The 27,715-nt window shown below is 31.4% G+C and overlaps 1 protein-coding gene across 1 annotated transcript in view; it reads right to left on the reverse strand.

Moving 5' to 3' along the window:
* The window catches only part of LOC136977528 (GATA-binding factor 2-like), a 50,231-nt gene that overhangs the window by 14,318 nt on the left and 8,198 nt on the right, over window positions 1–27,715 (reverse strand). Inside the window, 5 exon segments of the mRNA XM_067273023.1 lie at window positions 3,538–3,663; window positions 18,226–18,371; window positions 19,553–19,699; window positions 23,858–24,059; window positions 24,062–24,528. Of these exon segments, the coding sequence (XP_067129124.1) occupies window positions 3,538–3,663; window positions 18,226–18,371; window positions 19,553–19,699; window positions 23,858–24,059; window positions 24,062–24,528 (1,088 nt within the window).

Genomic DNA, 27,715 nt, shown 5'->3' on the forward strand with positions numbered 1-27,715 from the left:
TTGCCAGTTTAGAAACGAAATAAGCATTACGAAACTCGGCATATTTTTTATATTGTTGCCATTTTCGTATTTATATAATATAAAGTAAAAACTAGAGCCATAGTTTTAATTGAGTAACTGTCGACAAAGAAGAGTAACTCGATCTCGAGTCATGGATCAGCGATTCTTGTCTCTCTTCGGTCATCACCGATGTTTCGGGTTGCGAGAATTTAAGGTAATGAAGTCTTCGTTGACATAATTCAGCCAGAAAGATCTTTTCTAGAGATTTGACGAATATACGAAATTAAGATATAATATTACATTTATCTTGACAGTAAGCTGAATTAGGCTATTAATAAACGGCATATAGTTTCTGTGTGGGCTAACATGATAATTTTATCAGAACATATGTTATAACTAATCAAGTATGAATCCATAATATTGACATTTTGAAAAATTACAATAAATAATTTTTATTTTAATTATTGAAAGTTAATCATAAAGTAAATTTCGTTTATGAATGTCATTGTAGACATTCACAGTTATGTTAATTATATGGAAAAAAAAACCTATTTAAAATAGCAAAACTGTAAAAGTTTTATTATATTCATCAAATTCACAATTAAATTTTCTCTAAAAATAATGAATATCGGGTTAAAAAATACCTTTCAAAATTAGAAAGGAAAATTGATCTCTGAAAGAGAGAGAGAAAGTAAAGTAGCAGAATTAGAGAAAGTTATCAGGTAAAGCCGTACCTACTTCATATTTTCGAATGAACGAGAATCCGAAATATTCCTTTAGATCGACCGAAAAAAGTGATGAGTACGAAGATGCCTTCTAAGTCCCGCATGGCGCTGCGGGTGGGAGGGGAATCAGGAGACAGTATGACGGGCCGAACACATCGCCCAATGTCTTAGGTTACAAACTTCGGGCGCCAGACAGGTCTCGGTTCAAGAACTCTGCCAAAAGTGCCACTCTTCAAGACGCTGCTATAAGCACGAGGAAACGAAGAGTTATAAGCCGATGACAACCGGCATCTCGGGGGTGTTGTCTCCTAGTTCTATTACGGATAAGGGAAGAATGGTTTATGGCTCGGACCCTAGAGGCTCTTCGACTCTCCTCGGTAATGTTATCAATTCGTTCCCATGATGTCGTTGTTATCGTTCTTTACAATTAACTTAATACGGATCGTCTTCTAACATAAATCTCTCTATTTGAATTAAATGGATCGAGAAATTTGCGTAATTTGATCAAAGAATTCGCTTAAATCCGTACTTCCGGCGGAAGCATAACACAAAATGGGGGAAGAAAAACTAGTCTGCCAGTCATAAAATATGATACAGAATACCTCCGCAAGTTGATGGGTGTCTGGAGTTTCCAGCTGCCACAAGGAGGCAGCACTAGCAGAGACACGTCTCTAACAAAATAGAAAAGGTTTTGTTTCAAATTCTTTTTCACTCGTCGTTCGAAGAGAAAAAACAGCGAAGAAAAAGAAAAAAAAACGTAAATCTTTAATTCCTTTACATCGTAAATGTAAACAAATGTATTTTAAACAAAGCCGAAAGTATTAAAATTTTAGTAGTGTTCATCGTACTGTTCACCTTGATATACAAGGTCTGTTTATAAAATAGCCCCAATTTTTACTCTTTAGGTATCTAATTAGTGGAGTTACGTGACCAAAATGTTTATACACACGATAGGAGACAAGTAGGTCATCGGTTAAAATTCAACTATAATTTTGTTACTGGTTTCGAATTATGGAAATTTGGAAGAGAAAAATTATAAAAGGAAAATGGAGAATCCGATATTGGAGGCTCGGATGAATGGAAAACCGAATCTGAGAATATTGACTCGAGTAACAGCCGTGCATATAAATCAGTAGGAGTTGTAAAATGTAGTAATCCGAACTGAAGCATATATGTTTATAGCAGTCGGTCTTACTTCAGAAAACTGTTAGGAAAATAAAAATGCTTTTTAAATTCTGTCTGTGTTAGTAACGTTTACAGGGAGATATAATGTTACTTCTTTACGTATATGGTAGTTATGACTTTAATAAAGGAACGAGTAACGACATTCTTTCGAACAATTGTTGCACTGTTTTCTACCGAGCATCTGTGGTAGTTGGCAATTCGCAGTTTTTTTATGTTAGTACTTTATAAAGTAGATAATTAAAAAACTAACCGTTTTGTTTGTTTGTGTAACTCTGTAAGCTCTCCAAATAAGTCAATGGATACTTTACGAGAAGTTTTAAGAGTGAAATTTTAAAGGAAATGATTACACAAACATTATATAAAAGAAGGGGTAAGTTAGAAGATTATTTCCTATCTAAAGTAATAGTCTATCGGATGGGAGCCTCCTCGGAGCGAGGCGCCTACCAGTGTTAAGTGTCAAGGCAGACGTTTAGCTTAAGATCACCTTTAGGCCTGACCGCATAAAGCAAGAGCAATCTGTCTACCGGAGAAGAAGGGGGATGGTGCGGGCGAGAGGGGAGGTGATTGTGTTGACGTGTACCACGCCGCAAAACTCAAGGTTCGTCCAGGTTTGTTGAGATGCGGACCTAGACATTGCGTGTTTAGAACAGTCCAGCTGGACCGGTATTATCGAGGATGATTTATGAGTTCCGCGCTAAATAATTACCGGTAATCGGTCCGACCGTGGAAGAGAACGCAGTTACCTTAACGCTAAAGGAGAGGGGAAAAAACGAACTCGCACTCACCATCAGCGCTGCGAGCAAATTCGCGTCTCGGCAGCAAACTGTTGAAAAATGAAGTCGGTCCGTATAAATTGAGTTTGCAAGTTGTTTGCCCGTAATAAATAACCTAGATTAGTTTGCTAATTTTGCACAAATTCTTTCGCTTTACTTAGCTTAAAGTAATTGTTCTTCTCATTGACACTGGCAAGCTCGTTTTTTAACTCGGATAATTTAATGCAAAAACCAAATTAAAAACGATAGGCTTTCTAGAAAATTTTTAATTCTTTAAAAGATTTTTCTTATGATTTATAGGCTAATTAGTACGTTGGTCGAAATTTAAAACGGAACAAACGTATAAAAATATGTACGAAGTATCCGTGTGACGTCACCGGAATGGTAGCTGACGTCTCAAAAAAGGGAGGGACATAAATATTACTTGTCCCTCAAACTATGTTTTCCATCATCGGAGTGTGACTATGGCAGCGTCACTTCTTAAATCACACAGTGGGACAGGCAGGCAACCTGAGAAGTGCCACAGTTTGTCTTGCTAATGACCTGTAAAAGGTTCCCTCTTCAAGTGGGGATGACTGGCGCCTTCCGGCAGTGGTGGCCGGCACCGCCCGGGCCGCGAGTCCTTGAAACTGGGTGAAGGTCCGGCGGGCCTCATTCAATTTGTTTGGATGATATTCCCGCTTGTCAAAAATGCAAATATCGACTGAGAGATACGCGACGGCACCAAACTGCGCCAAACGTTAAATCACACGTGCTCCCAAGTACTGAATGGTTTGTAAAAGTTTTATTTACATCGTCTTTCCTGTTCGGGATTTTTTATCCCACCTTGTCAAGATTAAATGAGAATGACTTACGTTATGAAGTTTAAAATAGAGACCGCAGGCGTTGCATACAGGTTCTCCGTTCTGATTCCTACGCCACAGAGTGGTGGTGGTGGTTTTGCAATTGGCGCAACTTGTCCCGGCTCTTCTGGCAGCAGACTGTCAATACATCATAAAATAGGCATGTGTTAATAAAACTCGGCAATAAAACCGCAAAATATAATATATCTACAAACCGTATAATTGTTATATTTATAGTTCATCGTAAACAAAACTTTCAATTCCTCAAAGTAACAAATTATGAATATATTTTACAAATTATTTCCATATTAAAACATTTTATATTTATTGAACAGACTTCATTTCACAGTTATGATTATTTTATAGTTTGTTATGCTACAACGTCCTCAATAAACAACACAATTGATTAACGCGAAGAAATATAATATTTATATATAATCTAACTAAATAATATAGAATCAACACACACCTATATATACTGTATATACACATACACATTATTAATGGCATAACATAACACCAACAAACACGATGTAACTCAACACTTATACACCAAAGATTAATGGTAAAGTTTACGTTTAGTAAATGTAACCAACTAATATTAGTTGAATATATGTAAACAAAAGCATGTGTTCGATCAAAATTTTACATTCGATCTTTTTAACAACAGAATCCGAACTGGTTAAACAATAAAATTTATGATTGTCACCTTCATTTCGACAAAGAAAATAGCAATATAATTGCCATTTGTCTTTCTGCAGAGAATTGTAATATAATGATAATGCAGTGTCTATAAAAGAAAAATTATTTATCTAACAAGATTTTAATTTGTACAATTAAAATCTTAATCAATAATATTATCTGATTTACAAGTATAATACGAAATATAAAAAAATAAACCCCTATCGAAAGAATTATGTTTTTTTTTCGAAATGATTAAGAACGTTAACAACACCTTTGCCTACAAGTTGTAATTAAAGAGAAGAAATGTCTCCAACGTATTATTACTTAAGCCACCGGAAACACCAAATACTTTTAATCATATTTAATAATGCATCGCCTCCATCCAACCGAAAGAAGGATGGCGACAAATAAACAGGCTCTCTGCCCTAATGATGCTGAATCTCTAAACGCCCCAATACAAATCCCATTGGAGCAAAATCGAAGCGATGAGGAATTTCACCAATGTTTAGTTTCTTCTTGTTTTCATTTTAATACATAAATAAAAGCTGTGAATTAAAAGCATAAAACATAAATCTTTTAAACTTAATACCAGCTTCATAAAACCAATAAACAATTTTTGTTTTATATTTCAAAATATTACCAAATAATGAAAAGAATAAGATTATAGTCAATTTTACGGTCTTAATGAGTTAATAATTATAACTTACGAGATAGTCGTTATTGTTGAATTAAAGAGAGATTGGCCTATATTTTGTTTTTCTGATTTATTTCTAATTTGAACATAAATAATCAAAATTATGAAATTGTAAAATTCTTACAATGTAATAAACTGCCTTAAATGTCAAATATCATTTTACATTTTGGATGAAATAGAAATTAATGTAAAGTCAATTATTTCTTCGCGAATAATAAAAGTTTGTTTACGGATACAAAAGTAATTAATCGATAACACAAGAATAATTAATCATTAAATTTATTATTTACTGTCAAAAAATCAATAAAAATTGTACACAAATTTTTTAATATATTATTTTATAAACTATTTCGCTACAAATATTTTCCAAAAATAGGTAAATAAACTGGTTTAGATAATCAATTTATATGTAAATTTAAATTGCTAAAAATTTAATTTTAAAAAAGACTTTATATTCAGTTAATTTAGTTAGAGCTCGAGTCGTTACAGTAGAAATGAGTGCGAAAAATGAATATCGTAGATTCAATTATAATCCTAATATATCAATTTTTAAACAAAATTAGAGCCTGTAAAATACGATAAACGATTTTATTTAATACGTTAAAATATCTAATTTATTAAGACACTGATTCTTATTAATTTATTTCTGTAAGCTTAAATTTAAAAAAAAAAATATTCTATACTTTATCAAGCTCTACTTAAGATATTTTGTCATAAATATTCTTATTATTTTCATGAATAGACTAAGTCTATTTCCGAAGAGGAAAAAAAAAAATTACATTAAATAATTAAATTTGGGGTCGCTAATGCTGATTTGCAATCTAAAATCTATTCTTTACATAAGAAATAAAAATGATTAAGTTAATACAATTATTATTATTATTAGAAATACTGTAACTTATATGCTATAAAGTACGCTATTCATTTTATTAGTTTATCACTAAAAATATTGGTTTACGAGGAAAATTGGCTGCTAAACTAATTAATTAAAAGTTAATTAATAAAATTTAATGTCGCCATAGAAAACAAATATATTAAATAAAGATTTTTGAAACTAAATCTATTTTGTTTATGTACCCCTTTTCATCTATAGAGTAACATACTTTACTATCTCAAATCTTGATTATAATGGTCGAACCATTACAAATCAAAGTTTTTTTGTTCTAATAACACTTAAAAGCAAGACCTAACCTTGCAGCTAGATCTATCAGTATTGTAAAGTCTTACTAGAAATAAATGAATTTTTTAAACTAATTTCTAAAATTTTAAATATATATCAATAATCTTATATAAATTTTATTGTACTATCTCTTCGTATAAAAGCATTATTTTTATTTACCAATAGTTATCACGTAGCCACTTAAGATCAATCTTAAAAGACTAGAACTTGTTAAACATTTTTATCTCTAGTATTTAGATCGGCTTAATACGAACACAACCCTTCATTAATTCTCCTGGCAGAACATTACTGATCATAGTTATGACACATGTCAACACCTCGCCCTCTTTATAGAAACAAGACAGCTCAAACACCCCGTGTCACCACATCCGAAGTTCACACCCAATACAAGTCTGATAGTGATCAACTTTTGCATTATCATAATTATAATCCTGAGGGAAGTTTCGACTTTTAATATTGTTTAGATAGAATTGTTTAAAGTGATTTTATGAAATTTAGGCCTAGTGAATAAATTTACTGAAAAAAAAATAATTAGATTTTAAAAATGTCTGATGCAATATAAAAGAATGTAACTAAAAAGGCCGACGATACCGACTTTTTACATCTCTATTATTTTCATCCTTTTAAAAAATTATTGTCACGATTCTCCCAATCGACTCTCAGTGTAAACATTTTCTTTTTTTTTTTTCCTATAAAAGTTTATTATATTTGAAATATTTAATAAACCGCACCTTGTTATTTTATCGGTTATATAGATTACGTGTCAATGGCCCTATGTAATACCATTATACAAAAACACCTAATCATTTTACAATAATAATAATAATTTTTTGACAACTTCGCTGCGTGTTTGAAAATAGTAAAAGTGTCCGAGTGACAATAAAATATTGTCGTGATCGTGATAAAGACAGCACTATATATATATTTCTTTCAGTTTGTTAATTGAGTTGGTGCTTCCGAGGGAATCGCATTGAATTCTGCTATGTATGTGTGAATAATTTAAAACTAGGACAAAATATCGGAAGTAAACGGAACCGTTATTGTTTAAACTTCTGTTTGACTAATAACTCTGCCACAAATCATTTACAATTGTACAAAGGAAGGTCTATTCCTTATCGTTACAAAACGCCTCTTAAAACCCAACCCCAATATCGTATTTTCGAGCGATTGAATTAGAATGGCCCAAACGAAAATTAAAGAAAAATATGCGGATAGTCGAGAAGGTAATACACTTCCGTGAATAAGAAATTTCTATCAAGCTTCCATCTCCTTAAACGACTTCAGAGAATTGCTACCGGAAGCAAAGACGCACTGCAGGAAGGGAGGGAAGATAGACATTGACTCAGCGTGAAGTCCAACTCCGAGTCAGTCCAACTGTATGATTGATCGCTCAAGCCAATAAAAACAGGCTGTCGGTGGTCAACGGACCGACTAGGAGGATGGAAAACGACTAGTAAAGGTGTGCTATGTCGAGACATTCTGTAAATTGTAGGGCGGACGATAGATTAAAATACCCGCGGGAGACACCGACTCGGGGGCTCGCGCCCAAATGCACTACCTCGAACCACTGCTAAGGTGAATTGGAGGCGAGACTGGAGTGGGGTAGGATTTGTCGAACAAATGCGATCATCCGGAAAGTCAGTTGTACGCCTCTTGTTGGTCCCTGTTGGGGAAAGTCAAAGAATTATTGTTAAGGAGCATTGGCGTGTGCGCTTTGCTGTTATACTGGGATATATTGAACCATTATCAATACTCTCCGTATTGTTCGGACGAAAGCTTGACATTTATTCTAAAAATAATGCGAAAAATATATATACTGTTTATTCGAACGCCACAAAACTGAAATTTTCTTTCCGCTTTATATCGATCAAATTTATATGCTAGAGACTCGTCGAATGTGTTTAAGTTAACAAAAATATCAAAGATGTAATTGACACTAGATCCATTACAACTAAAAAAATACATTTGCTACAAATAACAAACCTAAAATAGCTATTTTAAAAACTATTATCATCAAGCTTCCCTTCCATCTAGTTAGGCTGTGTTGAGAATTGATATTCAATTATAATAAAAAGCATCAGAATGAAATCATTATAATTCAAGCATATTACTTAACAGTTAAGTGTTATTAGACTCTAATCAACTTTGAAATTTTACTATCCAGTTTCAAATCTTACATTACGCCAAGAATAAATAAAACTATTAATTAACATAAAAAAATCTAATACTTTTCTTCACAAAATCGCAATCAGTTTTCTGCAATTAGTTAACTAATCCAGTTTATTGCTTTAACTAAAATTAACCTTAATTATAAAATAAATAATTCAATTTTCGGTTTATTCCTATAAGAAAAAGATTTGCTTCTATAATTATTATGCTAATTAAGCGAAGTTCTAATTAGATAATTTAGCAGCTGCAATATATAAATATTTATAAATTACTGCAATAAATAAATAAAAATTAATATGCATAGTTTCAATTTTCAACAGTTTCACTTTTTATAGCTATAAAAGTGGAAGAATTGATTAAGAATTGTTTCGAAAGTTTTTAGTCTGCTGAAGATCGTTATTCAAACTAATGTCCGATTATCGTAAATCCATTTACACTTTTAAGAAAGACTTTCTTTGTATTGTAATGGTCCATTCTTTTATGTTATTCTTGCATGTTGTCTACTACTTAAACGAGACTATTATCTGCAGTAGGCTTAAATTTACTTGTTAACACGCAAGCTGCAAATTACAGCGCATCTTTTACTATCGATATTTATGAAGGGCTATACACTATAAAAGTGAGAAATGAAATTATAAAAATTTTATTTTCTATTGTAAGTAATTAATAGATTAAACAATAAGGTAGAACACGGCTTTCATTCTAGCAATGGATTTTGTTTAAAATGAACAGACTTTTAAGTCCTTTGGGAATACAAAAACGTGATCAAAGACTGACAAATCTCATTTTAAAGATCCTAGCAAAATCCGCGAACCATGACAATAACGAAACCTCTTCAAAATGCGTGACATGTGACATAGATGTCGCATCGTGCGACCGAAAATGGGGGCCTCCGAATTTCAATAGGTATTCGTGACCCTAGGGAACGAAATTTATGTTTGGGGCTGCCGTAATCCGGGAGACTAGGGTCAAGTATGGGGGATTTGTCGTGTCCCTCTTTCTCCTTCACCGTCCACTAAGCCAAACAGTCAAGTAATGTCGCAAAATAGCAAGATTCCACTCAGTCAAGCAGCTAACTGACAGGACAATGGAGTCAACCCTGACATTGCCCGTTCAGCCGAATACTGGCTCTCGTTCTAATCCCCTGCCCTTCGTGGGGTTTCGAAGGGTCGTTATTCTTAGTCCCTTAGACAAATTGTCACACGTTCCCTGTCTAAAATGCTGATTGTTTAGTGCAAATATTTATAGAGTGAGTGCATCGTCTGTTACAGTTCTGGTAGTTTCAGTAGAAAGGGTTGAGACAACTTCAATTACAAAAAGCTAAGGAAAGAGTTTTATTGTCATAAAAGTATCTCAGCAGGCATATAATTACAACATAATCTTAGTGTTGAGAAAAACAAAATGTTTCATTATTTTAAAAATAATAATTTAATAAAACAAAAGTACCAGTGTACATTTAAAGAAGGAAATTTACATGTAGACTTGAGACTAGAATCAAACATAATCTACTAATGTTTAATGTCTTAATTTTAAACACTACATTATGCGATAGTGTTTGTTAATTGTTCTATGGGAAATTTAAATAGTTTAGTTTTACTAAACCATTTAAACGTAGAAATAGAAGATTATTATTAAAGCTATAGTAGAATGTTAGAGCAATTTTCTACTTAAGGAAGAAACTTTCATCCCGTTTCGATTCTGGCCTCTTGGCCATTAATCAGTACCAATCACATGTTTTCAACAACATTTAACAAGAGACTCCTTGTCATAAGAAAGCAACTATAGTAATCTTCAAATTTTCGATAACCTATCAAACTTAAAACCGAACTGTCAGGCAATTTATATAGCATAAACACTGATTCTAAATGGATTTAATAAATTAAAAATTTTTTTAACATTTTCATTTCAATATTTTATGATTATAAAAAATAAAATACTTTTTAATAAACTTTTTGATTAAGAAATTTACTGTTGTTCGAATCTTCATTTGATAACATTAATAAGCCTCGATAGACTGCAGTAAAGCCAAAAACTAAAATTAGGTTTAATAAAATTCTATCCGGAAAAGCAATGAATATACAATAACTGTAAGGTAATCGAAGGAGATGGAATACTCATGAATACATACGACGCTTTAGATTCTTATAACCTGATTTATTTATTCTTTTGTGAATAAATCGAATTGTTTCTCTCTGTTTCGAAATCTTAAAATATATTTCAAATCCTATTTCCATATTTTTGTCATTTAGTCGCGATTTGTATTCTCACTACTTATACAATGTATTATTCTTTTCCAACGTTTTCCCATTATTTGCACTTAAAATATTCCAAAAATATGTGTTTTTATTTGAAAATATATAGTATAAGATAGTATAAAATGTCGAACATTACATCAAAATATTATCTCTTTTAACAAATTTATAGCAGTTAAGCGAATAATAATTTCCTTTTTTTAAAACAAGAATAAAAAATGTTAAAATAATTAAAATTAAAATGTTATTTAGTGAAACAAACTAATACCAGATTCGGCTTAACATTCGATAACAAAAACATTTGAAAACTTGATTGAGAGTTGTATACACTCCGTACTAATGCATTTAAATACGAAGAAAAATAAATATAATTTGTTTAGAAACAAGCGTTAGTGTGCTTATTATTGATAAATAAATACTGAAATAGACAGAAACAGACTCAGTTCATCGAAATAATTTGGTTTCTAACTTTAGAAAGTCCCTGAGCTTAGGCAGGTGTTTAGAATATAGTAAAGAGGCCTCTGTAGATTAGACTTACTTAGCCTACTTCGCTTCTGTTTAATTAAACTCCTAAAACAACAAATCCATTAACAATAAATTCTGATTTCATATTACTATATAAAATATTCTATAAGATTTTTATTTTATTTTAATCATTAAGTTCTATTTAATCCGTAAATAGGCTATTGTAAATCTTTTGAAGATCGCCAAAACAAAGATATTTAAAGGAAAATGTGTAAAATTTCTAAGGGAAGATTCCTTAGCGATGAAAAAAAAGATTAGTAAGGAAATGATATTTAATGTAGGTTGTAAGTGACAATAATTATATAAGGTCAGGGTGGAAATATTTGTAGTCAAACAGTTAAAATTTAACCGCTTCTAATGGCGTTTGAAAGAGTGGAAATTTCCTCAGTTATCAATCTTTGTTTTACTAAACACCTTGAACAGTAATAAGTTTGAAAGGAAAATAAAGAAGTTATGCTTGAAAGCTTTCGTTCGTGTACAGAAAATAAATAATTTATATATTTTTACACGAACTTCCTTTCTAAATGCATATCGTTGCAAACTGCTAATTGCTCAGAGTTATATTAAAACTCTTGATTGTCATTCAGTTCCTATAGATAATAATAGGGTTTTAAAAAAAAAGCAAAAATCATTATAATTATTTTCCAAAAATATCTATTTTGAAGGAAACAATCGCAGGCCTAATCATACGTACTAAATAAAAAATAATCTTTATTAGTTGCATTTCTGCATAAATTAATTAGCATAATTATTAGGATTAACTAAAATAATTATAGTTTTTATTTAATTAATACGAAATAATAATTTAAAAAAAATATATTTTAAAGAGAAAGAGTTTAATTTCAATTTATTTAATATTTATTGATCGTTATTTTTATAAATAAATTAATCAAATTTCTTTTAAAAGTTTCGATACCAGAAACATTAAAAATTAATTAAATAAAAAATATTAATAATAAAATGTCACATTCCAATAAATCTTGAACAGTAAAATTAAAAGTCAAAAATTACGGTAATTATTCATTATATTAACAATTAAAATAATTACAATTCATATTACAAATTAATATTTTACTATAATTTATTGATTCCTTCGTAAGCTGATTGAATAATAAATTTCTTATCATTTGCCATTTTCAAGATAATTAATTATAATTTTTAAATATCATCATACAATTTATTTATTTAATAGTTAAAATCGAAAATATATCATTAATTATATATATTAAAAAAATTTAATTCATATATAATTAATTACAGCATTTATGTACTAAATATTTGTCAATGTCTATTAAATCTATGTCTTTTAAATCACATTATAGTCAAAATATATTAAAATAAGTTATTTTTAGGTCTACATAAAATTTAAAAATATATATAGGCCTATATTAATGCTAGAAGGCAACATTTACTGGTGAAAATTTATTCAGAAATTTAATTTAACGCAGTTATAAATTAACGTTTAAATATAGATTTTAAAAATAAAATAAAATGAATTCTGGTTTAAGTTTTTTAGGCCTAATATTAACATTTATTACATGAAATATAATTCAGAAACACATAAAAAAGCTAAATATAGAAAATTTAACTTGCAATGAAATATTAGAGACGAATACTCGAATACTAAAAGAATATTCGAGTAGTGGAGATTTCGAATATAATGTTGAATATAGGCTACTACAAATACCTCTAATATCTTGCCATATGTATCTTCAATACCTCTGGTTTAATTTGCGACAAGAAAAGAACATCCTGAAACTAACTATAGCAACTAGAAATAACTAAAAACTAGATCCTGAAAGTATTCTAGTGCTCCTTTTCGTAAAATTAAAATCTGCGGTAGACGAAAACGAGAACTATTATTGATTAATCTAGTGTAGTTAAGATACTGTACTAAAGTGAAGGTACTGTAATGTAAAGCTATTACTTTTACTTTATTAATGTAAAGAAATAAATAAAACAAATTAAATAATAAATATTTAAATAAAATTACTAACTAAATAAGTTATTTAAGGCAATTAAGTTCACTAAGTATTCGAGTGTTCGAATACGACATTCGAATTGGCGTATAGTGATATTCGCCCATCCCTACTGATTATATCTTAATTAAGATTCGATAGGCCATTTTCGTATTTTTTTTTTTTAATACACGTTTAATATTATTAAAATGACTAATTATAACGTCATCAAATTATTCGAATATCTATTTATCTAAAAACATAATTGCGTTATTATCAACATCGTATTAAAAAGTATTTAATTGGTAGACTGCCAATTTCGATGTAAATAAGCTTATATATTTAGTTTTTAAAAAAATACAAAATAATCTAGAATACATTTAACAATATAAATTTTAATAAGTGAAGTTTTAAATTAAGGAAAATAAAAAACTATATATTTAAAAATGCCGATTTATTTAGGAAGAGAAAAAGGCCGACGATTGTTCCACTTTTTTCCACTGTTGGCGCTGCGTGCGGTCGTAGTGGAAACAGCAATCACGGATCCAATTCTAATTTTGTTTTCCATGTTTATATTTAAAGGCTATTGTACCTGCAGGGAGACCAAAAGAAATAGACGTGGGCCTATCGACTTACCAATCTTTCAATTACCGAGCCGGATCACCTAATTGGCAAGAGTTAAAATTAATCTTCGTCAATACTTTTTTGTCAGTTGAAAAAGGAAAAAAATATGTTATATGTAACATATATTAAATTTGTCAAGCATAAGACTACAACCCACGAACATTTTTTAGTGTTTTTTTTTTCATATGTATATAGGTCTACATTAAAGTCAAAGTTATTTAAAATTTATTTATGCAACTATGATTCTGGCTTAAAATATTGAAAATTTTTAATTTAAATAAGAGAGAAAATTTTTCTTAAATATAAGAAAAAGAATAGGATAATTTGGGGGAATTTTTTACATTCTTTGTCAGCGCAGAATTGAGTTCTTTGAGTTAAAATAGTTTAAGTATTGTATTTTTCTCAGTCGTTCCTCTATAGAAGAATTTTGAGCTCTGTCAGACGTGAAAGATATTATCATCTTTTCTTTTGAAAATTCTAAACAGTTATTGAATGTAAAAGAAAAAGTTAGGGAAAAACGAAAGTGTAAATAAAGCGATGATTTGCATTGTAAAAATCACTTAAAACTCACGATCCGAGCCTAATATACTCTTGTAAATCAAATTTAGTGACTCCTTTGATGGACTTGTAAATTATTTTGTCCGAAGAGATCAGAGGTTAACATAAAAATTTAGGGGGACGAATTGCGATAATGGAAAGACGACTACTCTAGAGAAAGAGTGCGGGTCATTCCAGGAATCGACACTCTCGCGTCAACATCATTTGAAAATGATTTTCGTGCTCAGAAGACCAGCCTAATGACAAACAAGCAGTTGGACAACAAGCTCCGATGCTCTATAATCATGGGTTGGACGACCAGTCTAATGGCTAACCGAGCCATTTCTTCACCTAACATCGTTTTATCTATTATTTGCAATGGAGATGTGAAAATTTTCTCACCTCTCCTGAAATATAAAAGGAATGGAAACACACAAAAAAAAGTCGAAATCATGCCAAGAGGGATAGACAAATTGTACCCACATAAAACAGGATCCATTTTCACATATCCGGATCGTTTATTTTTTTGGTCACGTGATAATAAGGCTTCTGGCCACAATTTCCCTCTATTTCAGTTAACTCGGTTTCGGGTGTTGCCTTTCTATCAGACAAACAAGGTTCATTAAATCGACTTAATGATGTGTTTAATTAGAAGCCTTTGTCACCTCACGCGTCTGTGAACAGGAAACGGCCTCCCTCTGGTGAGATTTCCTGCTAGATACCGATCGACGTCTTGTTTCGTTCCTTCGTATATCGTTCCACTATTTTCATAGAAACCAAAAAAGAATATCTGCTCGAAATAAATATTTCTTTCTAACTTAGGCCTATTCGTAGAGAAAGCTCGGCTCATTAGTTAGCTCAAAATTTGTAAACATTATGCTGTATGACTTGGTAAAGTACCTTTAAGCAAAATTAACTTATATTCTACGAAATTTACAAGGTAACTTCAAAGAATTTTACAAGAACAATGAACGATTACTATCTTAAGATGTATCTAATGAATAATGTTTGCTAGGGATGAGAACTTGTTATAACTTTCTCGGTATCAGTCATGGATGTTTAAACACATAAATTGTAATCACAAGTCTCGATATTACATTCTAGTACTATTATCTGTCGAAGCAATTGTTATCTTGTAGCTAGAAAGCAAAGCACTTCTTTAGAACAGTCTTAAACAAGTATGCTTCAAGTATCTAGATCTCAAGAGATTCAAAACTTTACTATTTAGTAATTTATCAAGATTTCATTCTTACACCTTAGTTATCAAGATGTGATTTTTATATATTTAGTTTCATAAACAATGCGTGAAGAGGTATTTATATAACTATATAATTAAACTATTAAACATAATTTGTAACGTGTGCAATGAATTATGCAAAAGAATAGGCCATAAAAAAATAAATTTTTTTAAAAATAAAAACGCTGTAAAAGTTGAAAATAACAAATGCAATATATAAACTTTTAAAAAATATTGATCATAAACAGCTTTTATATGGGGCATACAAATAGGTGTATACACTGCAAGAGTATATAGACCCTTTGCAGTTATCATTTCTTAGAGAATTTTTACTCTTATCGACCAAGTTTTCGGAAAAAAAGGCACACCTTTTAATCGTGTATGGTATTGTCGTTTTATAGCATATCCATTGTGGTCTATAAAAGTTCTTTTTTGTGTGTTCAAACTTAGCCAAGTGTGAAATAACGAATCGTTCGCACTCGCACGAATGCAACCACCCTATTATAAGAGAAAAATGTGATATTTTAAAAGTTTTAACAATAATTAAATTAAATATTAATGTAGCATTTAATTCTCGGATATTTATTTAACGGAAATGTGCAACGAGAGTGCGCAGTCGAGGCGGAAGTGCTTCCGGTGAGCTATCAACACGCGGGCTACGAGGAAAGTCCTTCAAACTATGCTCAACACAATTAATTAATGCGAAACTCAAGCTTATAATTATATGTTTATTCATCTAAGACTTAAAGTTCGGGAATTATTCAGTTTTTCTTAACGATTTCTATACTACAATCTAATCACTTTATCATCTCAATTAATTGCAAACTACAACGTCTTTCTTAAAAAAAGACGAAGCAAAAAACAAAATAATCAACTATAGAAGTTATTGAGTGCGCTCAAGTTGATGCGGTAGGAAGGGAGGTCGCACGCCATTATCAAACTAGAGGTCGCTGTTAAAATAAAGGTCACGCGGCGGATGTGACGCAACGTGACAAATGACACGAAGCACGTGATGCGAACGGATCCCACGGTACACTTTGCGTGATAGCTCAGTCCATGCCCACCTGGGAGGCTACTGTCCAACTCGTCGCCGATACACGCAGGGATGAAGAGTCCCCCCAAACTTCCTGTCCAGAAGCTAGTTTTTGTTTTTCTCACTCAGTCTCTCTTCCATGGTTTCCTGTACACATGTAGTCACGTATGCTGTGCGTGACGTGTGTATTTTGCGTCACGTCTATGGTAGCTTGGCTAAGAAATTGTGGTACAGATATTAATGGCAGGATGAAGTGGGAGGCTTTCGGGGGCATTTTAAGGTAGATTATGATGACTGCCACCTTAGCGGAAAGATTTGTTGCCATAGACCCTTAGATAAAGGCTATTAAAAAATATTTGCAGTGGCTTATCCCATAATAATCGAAATCCCTTTATTATAAAAGGGAAAATACAAGAGGGAAATAAATAATTCAAAGATAATTTCAATCATATATCTTATTTATTTTCGTATTTGTTAATTAAAAATATATATATACGTAATAAATTATTTAAAATCTCTAATTATAGTTATAAAATATCAATGTATTTTGGTGTTCGTCTTTCGTTCGCCCCAACACGAAAACTATGGGTTCATTTTAAAAAGTGTTAGAAAATCAAGACATTTTGCACCGAACCCACATTTGTGGTGTCAAGAAAGAAATAATAGCCTTAGGAAAGCTTAGAGGATTTGGGGCCAATACGTCCTGTAGGTGTATATGGTTTACTTCACCGATACAAGACTACCTAAGAACATCCATCCATTTACAACTAAGAGATCCTATAGAGTTTATTATCGATTTTAAGTTTGTTTATTTCAGGCGCGCATTGAAGCTGCACTTAAGCTGAAGTAATCGAGAAACGTCAATTTTGAAAGCGCGATGACTAATCTCGTTCAATTTTGTAATCTCACATATGCGAGTCTATCACGTTCGAATCGAAAACACTCTAATCTATAGCTTTTCCGTTAACAACAGTTTACTCTATGTTAGTAGATTAATGTATCCTCCTATCGTTATAGCCACGTCTGTTCACTCGTTACCAACATAAATCAGAAGATAGATATTGAAACACGAGATGGTTAGAAAAACTCGACATTTCTTGTAATTCCGTATTTTTCGAATGATGTTAGGAGATTCCATAAAGGAAAAAATTACAGTCTCCAATTGGAAAACTTTCCAAACTTCATTAAACCCGGTTTAACGTCATTTTATCGGTGCCAAACTTTGGCGAAATTGTATTTATCTGGATCCATTACAAGAGCCAAATCATTTATATTAATTTATAATTGTTTCGTGGCGATGCTCGCGACACCGTGACGCCACACCTTCTTAGAAAGTGTCGCACTGGGAGAGTGGAAGAGATCGGTCCATTTCCCTTAGGACATTCGGGAGGGGAAAACGAAATAGACTGTACATCGCAGAATCGCCAAATACCAGACGTGTTTACTCCCAAATCTCCCGAACTGTCATTGGCGTCTGGAATTCAGAGGGGGTCAGTTTTTGGTCGTCATCTAGTCTGGACTCCGAACACCATCTCTCCATTGTCATTTTGTTAAATTGCACAATAAAACAAATTTTTGTTTACTGGCAATTTCCTCGACGTTACTTTTATTCCTTATCTCCGATTAGTTTAGTGTCGTTCTCTCGAGCACGGAACACGTCTACAAACCTATATTTCGACTATATAAAAACTCTAGATAGGGTTAAATTCTATTACGTTTATGAAATGAAGGTGTCCTTTTTTTTAATATAACAATTATACACTAGTTTATTCTAAAAAAGTATCGTACACAATATCAATAGACTCACCAATCTTCTCTTGGGTTTGATGAGTGGTCTGTTTTGACCGTTCATTTTGTGGTAAAGTCCGCAAGCATTGCACAAATAATGACCAGTACCGTCCCTTCGCCACAGGGGGGTCGACGTCGCACCACAGTTCACACATTCACGCCCCTCTGCAAAGGTACAAATATAAACAGTTTAGTCACCCTCCTTGACTAATAGCTATAAACATCAACAAATAAAAAAAATAAAATCTAAATATTATAAATTCTAAACTACATTCACTCTTTATAAATTAAATTAATCTCTAAAATAATAAATTATATCGGAAATAATGTGAAAGAGTTATTCATAATGTTTTGTCTATTTGTAAAAATTTTTTTTAAATTCTATTTTTTTAAATCTTATTCTATCAAACTCTAATTCTGAAGTAAATGCAAATAAATGTGAACAAAATCAAGCTAAATGCTAATTGAATTTTGCAGTCTTACGCAATTTATATTGTGAATATATAAGTTTATACATGCTTATAAAATTCTTGAAAAATAATTTTTTTTTATCAATGTTGGAAATGACTTCTAGTTGACCAAAAAAAAATCGATGATGTAATTTTGTTATAAATAGGGCCTACCTGACATGCTTACAATAGCATTTTCAACGGTTTTTGTAGGCTTTATAACTAAAATGAGAAAATTGTCTTGCATGAACCGATGCGAAAGTTTTAAACAGCTGGTTTTTCTAAACCAGATGCTCATTTTCGAAAAGATAAACGCTTGGAGAATATTAAAGAACTGACTAATATAATGAGTTTCTATCAAAATTTGAATAAAGTGTAAATTAACGAACACATATTTCAGCTTTTTATAACATTTAAATGTGGAAAACGATCGAATATTTTATATACTTTAATGGAAACATTAAGAAAATTGCGATGAGTCTTTTGAAAAATTTAGAAGATCGAGTTTTCTTGGCGAATTCTCGACCAAATCGAAAATGACTAATTTCATTGGGAAAACTTTCAACCAAAACGACTGAGTTTGCGCACAATGAATCGTAAATTCGGAGAGGTCAAACTTTTACAGGCAGATAAATAGTAGAGTTGGCATACCTTTACCGAAAACCAGTTTTATTTATAACATTTCTGCTATTAAGAAGAAACTAGCCTAAATGGCATCCTATATAGTTTAAGTCTTACTAAGCCAACTTAAGGTAAACTTAGAGCATGCAGCAGATCATACAATAAAAACATTCATGCAGAGATAAATGACTAGTATCATGCTTTTATATTTTAAAGGGCGCCTGCCTCTATGCCCGTCCCCTTCTCAATGATTATATAAATTACAAAACCCCTCACCGGCACAAACGGGCGACGGCCGGTGTTCCCCACTTCTGTCACCGGCAATGTCCCACCACAGTCCGCTAGTTGCTGAGCCTTGCTTCTCCCCAGAACCGCACCACCATCTTGCCGGGATAGAGTCGGTCATCCGTTCCGAGAGGCAGGCTTAAACGTACAACAAACCCATCAGAATATCATAATAAATCATCAATTATTAATAAGTATAACTATGCTATAACAATAAAGGTTCTCAAATTGTGTAGCTTGTGCACACGTTTATGCAAAAGTCCATGTCGCTTTCTTAGTTCCTGCGCCTTCTCGTGATAATTAAATTTATTTTCTATAATGAATATGCAACTTAAAGCCGTCATCTAGTATTGGATTTTTTAAAATTTCGTTACGAAATTAAATATTTGAAAAATTCCTTTCTCAAAACGATGAACGAACTCAAAAACTAACCGCATAATAGAGATGTATTGTAGTAGGCTAATGAGCTAAGTCTTTAAACTAGCCGAACACATTAATGTAATCGGAATCTAATTTGCTTAACGTTGATTTTGCGAGTTTCATTACGAAAATAAAGACGAAACTTTCCTCAATTATGTGTGACCTTAACGTAAGTAAGCATATTTCTATTTAATTGTTGTATATTAAAATATTTGTTTTCAGATGCTATTTAAGTAATGGAAAGTAAAATAAATATTCGAAATTTGCATAGGCATTCCAAAATCAATGAAGCATCTTGAGGTATTTTCTTCGAATGATCTGCAAATAATTTTCGTATATTAATGAACAGAAATTGTTTATATAAATATATTTGAATTGTCCTAGTTGTAAATAGGACGAGATAAATTTTTTGTGAACATCTGCAAATAGTTGCATGTTTTGATTTTAATTGATTATGGATTGCTATTAGTTTTTTGTTCGCTTCGTCTCCTCGCTAACGTTTGAAAAATTATAAGCCTCTATTAAGTCGTTGAATAATAATTTATTGCAAACCGTTTAATTCATTCGATTTATCGTGTCTTAAACAGCGTGCGATATAATTACATTTAAATTTATTCAGAATTAAACACTTAATATGGATAAGGTCTATTAATGAGGTGTGTTTGACATCTAGTAAGTATTTAGCTCCCTCCCTATTTATCTCTGCTTCGAGTGTAATTATACACCCAAACGGCGTAGAATTATTCGGAGAGAAGTGAGATTTTTGAAAGTACGACACCCTTTAACCGACTTGTGAGAGAGAATATAAGCTCGATCGACTTCATAAATTTTGGCATTAAAAATCGAACGGAATGATATTATTGGCATGAGACGAAGCGTTGATTCCTAATAGGAATAAAAGCAGGGATCGCTATCACGTGGTCCGGACCCACTTGACCTCCGTGACCCGGTATCGCGGACACCTTCTCCGGCCGTGACTGGCTTTGTTGTTTTACAGTCTACGTTTTTAATGGGAATTCCTGATATTGTTATCTTAAGTAGTTGGGAAAAGCTATCAATATTACGTAGCGTCCTTTAGTTGTGGTACCCAGCAATTACCTTCTCTTCAGTTTGGTCCAATCATATCTCATCTCACCCACTTGTACCCTCCTGTATGCTCTAATCGGTGTGGTTATCGCTATTAGCATACAAGAAGACGCTGACAGCCTCACGTCCGACTCGTCTGTAGCTTGTTGTGGAACAAAAATCTAATGATAGATCACCTGATGTTTTGTTGAGCACAGTTTAGATTACCCACCCACCTCTTTAAAACCACTATAGTAGCAAATTCTCAATTTCTCAAATGTAACCCTTAGTACTATTATTTTACATTTCGAGATAGTCGAGAAATTGTTGAATTTACGCTCAACCCCTTTTTTAAAACTAATAATTAGACACCGAGTTTACATAGCGACTCTCAAACTAAATTAATAGGCTTATTAAAATAGAATATAGCAATATCCTGTATTAACTTAGGCTTTGTTAAGAAATAATTCGGTTTAATAATGCATTCTCATCAGTCCACAATTGTTGGATCTAGTTCTTTTGCTGCATTTATGTTATAAATCTCGTATATTGAAAATGTAAAAATATTTAATTTCTCTGAAGTGATACTTTGGGCGCAACCTGTCCATAGTATTTTAAATTAATTCAGCATAAACGGATATAGAAAAATTATTTACGGGGCATGGTGTTAATTACACAAATTGCAATAAAAAAAAATCTAGTCATATCATGACTCGGTTCAGGTTTAGTCGAGGTGATTTAACTCATTGTTTAACCAAAAATGATTAATGTTTTAACCGTGATTAATGTGCTAAATGTAAAATAGTCTTATTCGAGATAACAAATATTGTTACAAAGTTAAATATTCTTCCGAAGAATACAAGCTAATAAGCTTTTGGCAGACATACAACACACTGAAGTTCTTTGGCTCTTACAGTTTAAAAATGATAATGGAATCACGATATATTTACCGCTCATTTGTCTTTCCTCTTAATTCTTTATTAATACGTAAAACGCAGGCCTATCTGTTAACTTTCGAATAAATGGATTATAAGAAACTGGTTTTTGATTAGTTAAAAATCAATGTCAAGAGAACGTTTACGGAGTAATTAGACAAGCGTCAAACTCAAACGAAAAAAAATTTCATTCCTGACATTCATCTATACGCATCTTGGATATATAATGACATCGTCAGCTGGACGGTAGTTTTGAATTTAACCAATCTTTAGCCTTTTTCTTAGCCAACAAGACGGAACTCTCCCACGGAAAAGAAGAAATTCTGAAGTGTGGATAATCGAGTCTGGTATGTAGGCCCTTAGTGATTATTTCCTGCCTCTGCCATTTTTTTGGATCTAATTCTCGACTGAGAAATGCAGTAAATTTTAAAGACCTATTAAGAAATGTATGTATGCCAGTTAAAAATACGCATATCATAACAATGATTTATCGGATTCAAATTTATCAAAACAAAAAGAAAAGGACTAGTGTTAGAAAAAAAGAACTTGCAGTGTACCAGTATTACCCGAGTCGATTATTAACTGAAGTTTTAGAGGAGAAAGAAATCTAAAGATAAAGCATAAAACAAAAATTTATAGCAAAGTTTAGAGTATCATTCGCAAAATAATATAGTTTGAGTGTTTTTAAGTTGGATTTGTATGCAGTAAAATACGCATAGCAGACTATAAAGTAAAAAATTAATATAGTAAAAACCTCATTAATTCGAAAATTTCGATAGGAAAGAGTCGAATAATCGTTAAAAACCCAAAGAAAAATAATAATTAAATTTATTTAATTCGATTAAACAAAATTTTATATTATACGTTTTTCGATTTTTTTTTCTAATTACTTTACATCCAAATTACTTTGTCTGGGTTTCGTATCAAGAGTAGGCCTATTTATAACAATTTTTTCCCCCCGAAATATTTTTGCGTATCTATAAGTAATCTTTAATTAATATTCCCGAAAACACTTTACTCCTTAACTCGATTATTTTCAGACGAAGAAGAAAAAGGTAACTCTAAAAAAAAGCTGTACGATAATGATAAGTTACAGATATCGAACTACACTTAATAATTCGATAATAAATAAGCTCAGATAATATGTATACACTTCATTAGAAACGTTATACGTTTTCATTAATTTACTTATTCAAATGTCGATAACTGAAGTGTAAATTTCGGATGAATGAGGTTTTAACATGAATTTTTTTCTCTTAGAAAAATAGGACTTACAAAAATTATTATTAAATTATCATTCGCATCTCTACTTTAAAATAAATGTCTTAAAATAATTTTTAAATTAAAAAAAAATCAATACAATTTTTCAAATAATGTATTAAAATGTTACTATTATTAGTAATATTATTCATAAAAAAGTTAAAAACTGTTTATTTATTATAAATTATTTGATAAACATGATTAATATTCATATCAGGCAGATATTTTTATTATTTAATACGCTTAGCCTACATAATATCTGTAGGAGTTTAGATTATGCAATAATTGATTACATTAAACAATCGTAAATGTATAAAAACTTTTAAAATTCTTGTTTTATCACTTTATAACAACTAAATATCTGCTTGATATTTGAATTAGATAATTTAATGATTAATAAATGAAGGGAAAAATTAGGAAGAGAGAGGAGAAGAAAGGGACTTAGGTTTGGGGTAATGGGCCCTATGCCGATGTTAAATATTACCAACTGTTTCGTGAGAAGAATTAAATGAAGAAGATGGGAACAATTCAGCAGATGAAAGATATAAATTGGCTTGGTCTGGATTAGTAGTGTTAGACTTTTCGATGAATTTTCCGTTCCATTCTTCTTTCTTACCGGCGCTGGACCTCCCTTTGGTTCTCTGCTTCCCTGGTGATGTCGACGAACACTGTAGAGAATTCTTTGCACTTAGAAGAGACGATGCCGAATGGAAAGAGTAGGGTGATGCTGAAAGATCGGCCGAGCTTGGTGGTCCACCTGCAGGAGGGCCCGTTACGTAAGGGGGATGATAGGGTGGCATGGGATGGGCTGTCTGATGTGCACAGGGCTAAGGGAAGATGCAAAGGCATTACTACCTTCACGAGGTTTGTTACTGGAGCAGTTAGTAAGGGCCGATCCGAGAGTTGTTATCATGCTGGCTGTTGGACCTTTGTCGTCTCCGACGGACACCAGAGACCCCGAACTGGGACCGTAATCGGCTGAACTTCCACCGTTGGTAACATTATCGGGCGTGGCGTCTTTAGGTGGTGTGGGAGGAAAACTGAACAGATGAGGACTGGAATGAGAAGGCAGTGAACTGGCGATAGAGCTGGGAACTTGTGGTGGAGCTGGATGGACACCCAAGTGACCACCTGTAGGACTCGGATGATGTGGAGGTTTACTAGTGAAAGGTGAACACCAGGGAGTTCCATGTGCGGGATGAGGAACCATTGGTTTCGCGTCCGAGATCCATGGATGAAGCGGAGAGTGGAAATGAGGTCTGCACATTTGACTCGTAGACATTCGTGCTAAAAAAAGAAAATGGTTTAACTCTTAATTTGTAAATATAATTAAATATCTACATTGAATACATAAAGGTTAATAACAAATAATGGAAAACTCCAATAAAGCAAACAATATTAATGTATCCTTAATTATAGTAATTTGATAATCGTAAATGCAGTTTTTGGACTACACAGGCCTAGGCCTAATATATCTTATAGCTATTTTAAAAATACTCAAAGTATAAGCTACATATTTCCTTCAATTAGTGAGAATATTTATTTGAATTTACACAAGTTCAATGGTTACCTAAAAATTGGCTAATTTATAGTTGTATGAAAAATTATTGCCATCTTTGCAGAAAACCAATCTTTACGTCGCTGTTAAAATATTGGTATAAATAGAGCTCATATGCTAACTTTAATATTGTTAATAAACATATACAAAATCTGTTGGATTTTTTGTTGGATAAATTGGATGTGTTAGACTTGTTTGTTAAATATAAATAACCGTAATTTATTCACCAGAAGAGAATATTTACTTTTACAGACAAATTTAATCATCCGAGAAGTGAAATATTTCACGTTTATTGTCTTTTAATTTCAGTGAATGCAAAAATATTTTCTAAACGAAGAATTCGAAACTATAAGAAAAAATTCTAATCCATATGCAAAAGTTCAATTGCATTACAGATTTCTGATAATACTAACTCTGCATCCAGTGACTATCTCGATAAATATTCTTAAAATACAAGAGAAATCGCATTCCAACTTCAGGTGGAATGGCAACATTTCCGACAACATGTCTATAATTTATCGTGCTAGTTCTGCATAGTCAGCACGAAGTCCCTGACAGCAATGGACTTTAACTGTCACCAACAAACCCAATACCACTAAACCTGCCAATTCCAGCAATGTCATTCTTAATGTTCCTCTCCTGTGACAAGATGAAGATTATCTCTTTTTTTTCGAGTCGCAGGAAACAATCCGAAACACAATATAAAAAGTTTCCGTTCAACCGTCTGAGAGCCATTTTCCACCCATCGCTTATGAAGTATATACATTCAAATATTTTTTCTTCGCGTAGTGCAATGCTAAACGTTTTAATTGTTCATTACTAAATTTGAGTATTCAAAATTGTCGTTCAAATATCATTTAAGAGCTTATTTTGAATATTAAGCGTATAGTCTAAGACGTAAAGGTGCGAAAGAACAGAAAATGCAAAGCTACTATTAATAAGCTATTGATCAATAATAGACTTTGTAGAATGACTTTGACCCGTTTAATATTGTCTAAAAAGTTCAAAATCAAAATTTATCTTTATTTTAATAGAATAAGCTTAGACTATTTATATAACAGATGCTAATTTAAATACTTAAAAAAAAAACTATAAAGATAAATATCTTAAATAATTAAAATCGAGCCTTTAGGGCAAAACATTATCATTACGACTGTATTGACTTGGAACTATGTCAAGATTAAGTACAAAATTACAAAAAATAGACCATTATTGTATCAAAACAATATCGTAAGCCTATATATCAATTGTTATCAAAAAGTTGTTTTTGTTATTATTCAATCCTACCAATTTAAATTAGCTAATAATTTGCATTATAACCGATTATTATAATGCACACTTTAATCGTTAATATTATTTAATAAGAATATAATAGCTCGTTTGTCGAAAATTAAGACTCGTAACGGTAAGAAACTAATGAATTTTTTAAAATATGTGTAACAATAACATTATGTAGGAAAAATAAATCTCTTCAAGTTGTGAATCTAAATAGAGGAAGATATTAAAGACCAGTATAATGATATAAACTGGGTCTTTGATATTAGAACAAATTTAACACATGACTGCAAAAAAGGAAGAGAAAAGAAGAAAACGTGAAGAAGATTTTGACCCGATTTAATTTCATTTTTTTCGCACGGAATTGTCTTCTCGATTTTTTATATTAATGGATCTTGAGAGGAATCTATATCGGTAAAATTTTTGAATATTTCGGGATTCATATTTCCTAAAAATTACTATTATTAGTATGAAGTGATGCCTGAAAAAAATATAAAATAGGTTATGCCAGTTGTCGAAATATGCCACATGATTTATTACAAGTATAGGCATATGCGGTATATAAACACAGCCTACGTAAGACTGCATAAAGTATTAAAAATTACTAAACTTTGGAATGATATTTTAATAGAATCTTTATTTAGTAAATTATTTAAAATGTCAAACGAAATGAATAAAATATTAATCATTTTATATAATAAATAATTTAGAGAATAATGCACTTAAAATAGGTATAAAAGGCATTTTTCTATATCAAAACCAAAAATTCGAAGAGAAATATAGTAGCTATCATATTGTAATGAAAAGACTAAAAAATATATGGAAAAGAACATTAATAATAAAATATTAATATTGATTTATCGGTTAAATATTGTAAAATGTCTAGTGTACTAGTCTGAAAGACTTAAAGGTTACACATGGACAAATTAAAGTCTGCCTCATTTCCGTAGAACCTATTAAATCATTAGGCCTACAGTGCGAGAGAAAATAGATTTTAGTAATGGTTTTATAATTAGAAATATTCTAGCTATAAACGCTAAATAAATTTACAATTAAATTTCGTTATAAGTTATTCTTTAGCAGTTCCCATATGATTATGATGACCAAAATATCTACAGTTATTGCTTCTACTTCAAATGAAGCTTATAATTAATTATTTAGCGTCAAGTGTAATGATTTAATACGCCTAGTTTATTTAAACAGTAAGTAGATTAAATACATGAATGATTTCTCGATATATACGAGATTAAATACAGACAAACCTGCATTAGATCTTGATAGTAAAGTATTAGAGATCTATAAACATAATTTAACTAGCGCCTACTCCAATTCCCCAATATAAATTGTTTTATTGATTAAAATTAGCAAGTAACTTAAATAATTAAATCACAAAGTTATATTTATTAATATAGTTCTAAATAAAAATAATTGAAACTTACAAAGCACAGATTCAGAGTCGTTAAAAGTTATGCACTTTCGAAATTTTTCATCTTTGGATTTGTCGGAGTAATTTTTTTATATAGGAAAGAACATCGTTAGAAGAAAGTTCAAAACATAATTATATTTTCGATATTAAAGTTTTGCAATATTTCGAACTCAAAAATAACGTGTTGGAAATCTTAACTCGAATCTGAAAATAAT

The sequence above is a fragment of the Centruroides vittatus genome, unplaced genomic scaffold (assembly GCF_030686945.1).
Source record: "Centruroides vittatus isolate TY-2023 unplaced genomic scaffold, ASM3068694v2 contig_460, whole genome shotgun sequence".
NCBI lineage: Eukaryota > Metazoa > Arthropoda > Arachnida > Scorpiones > Buthidae > Centruroides > Centruroides vittatus.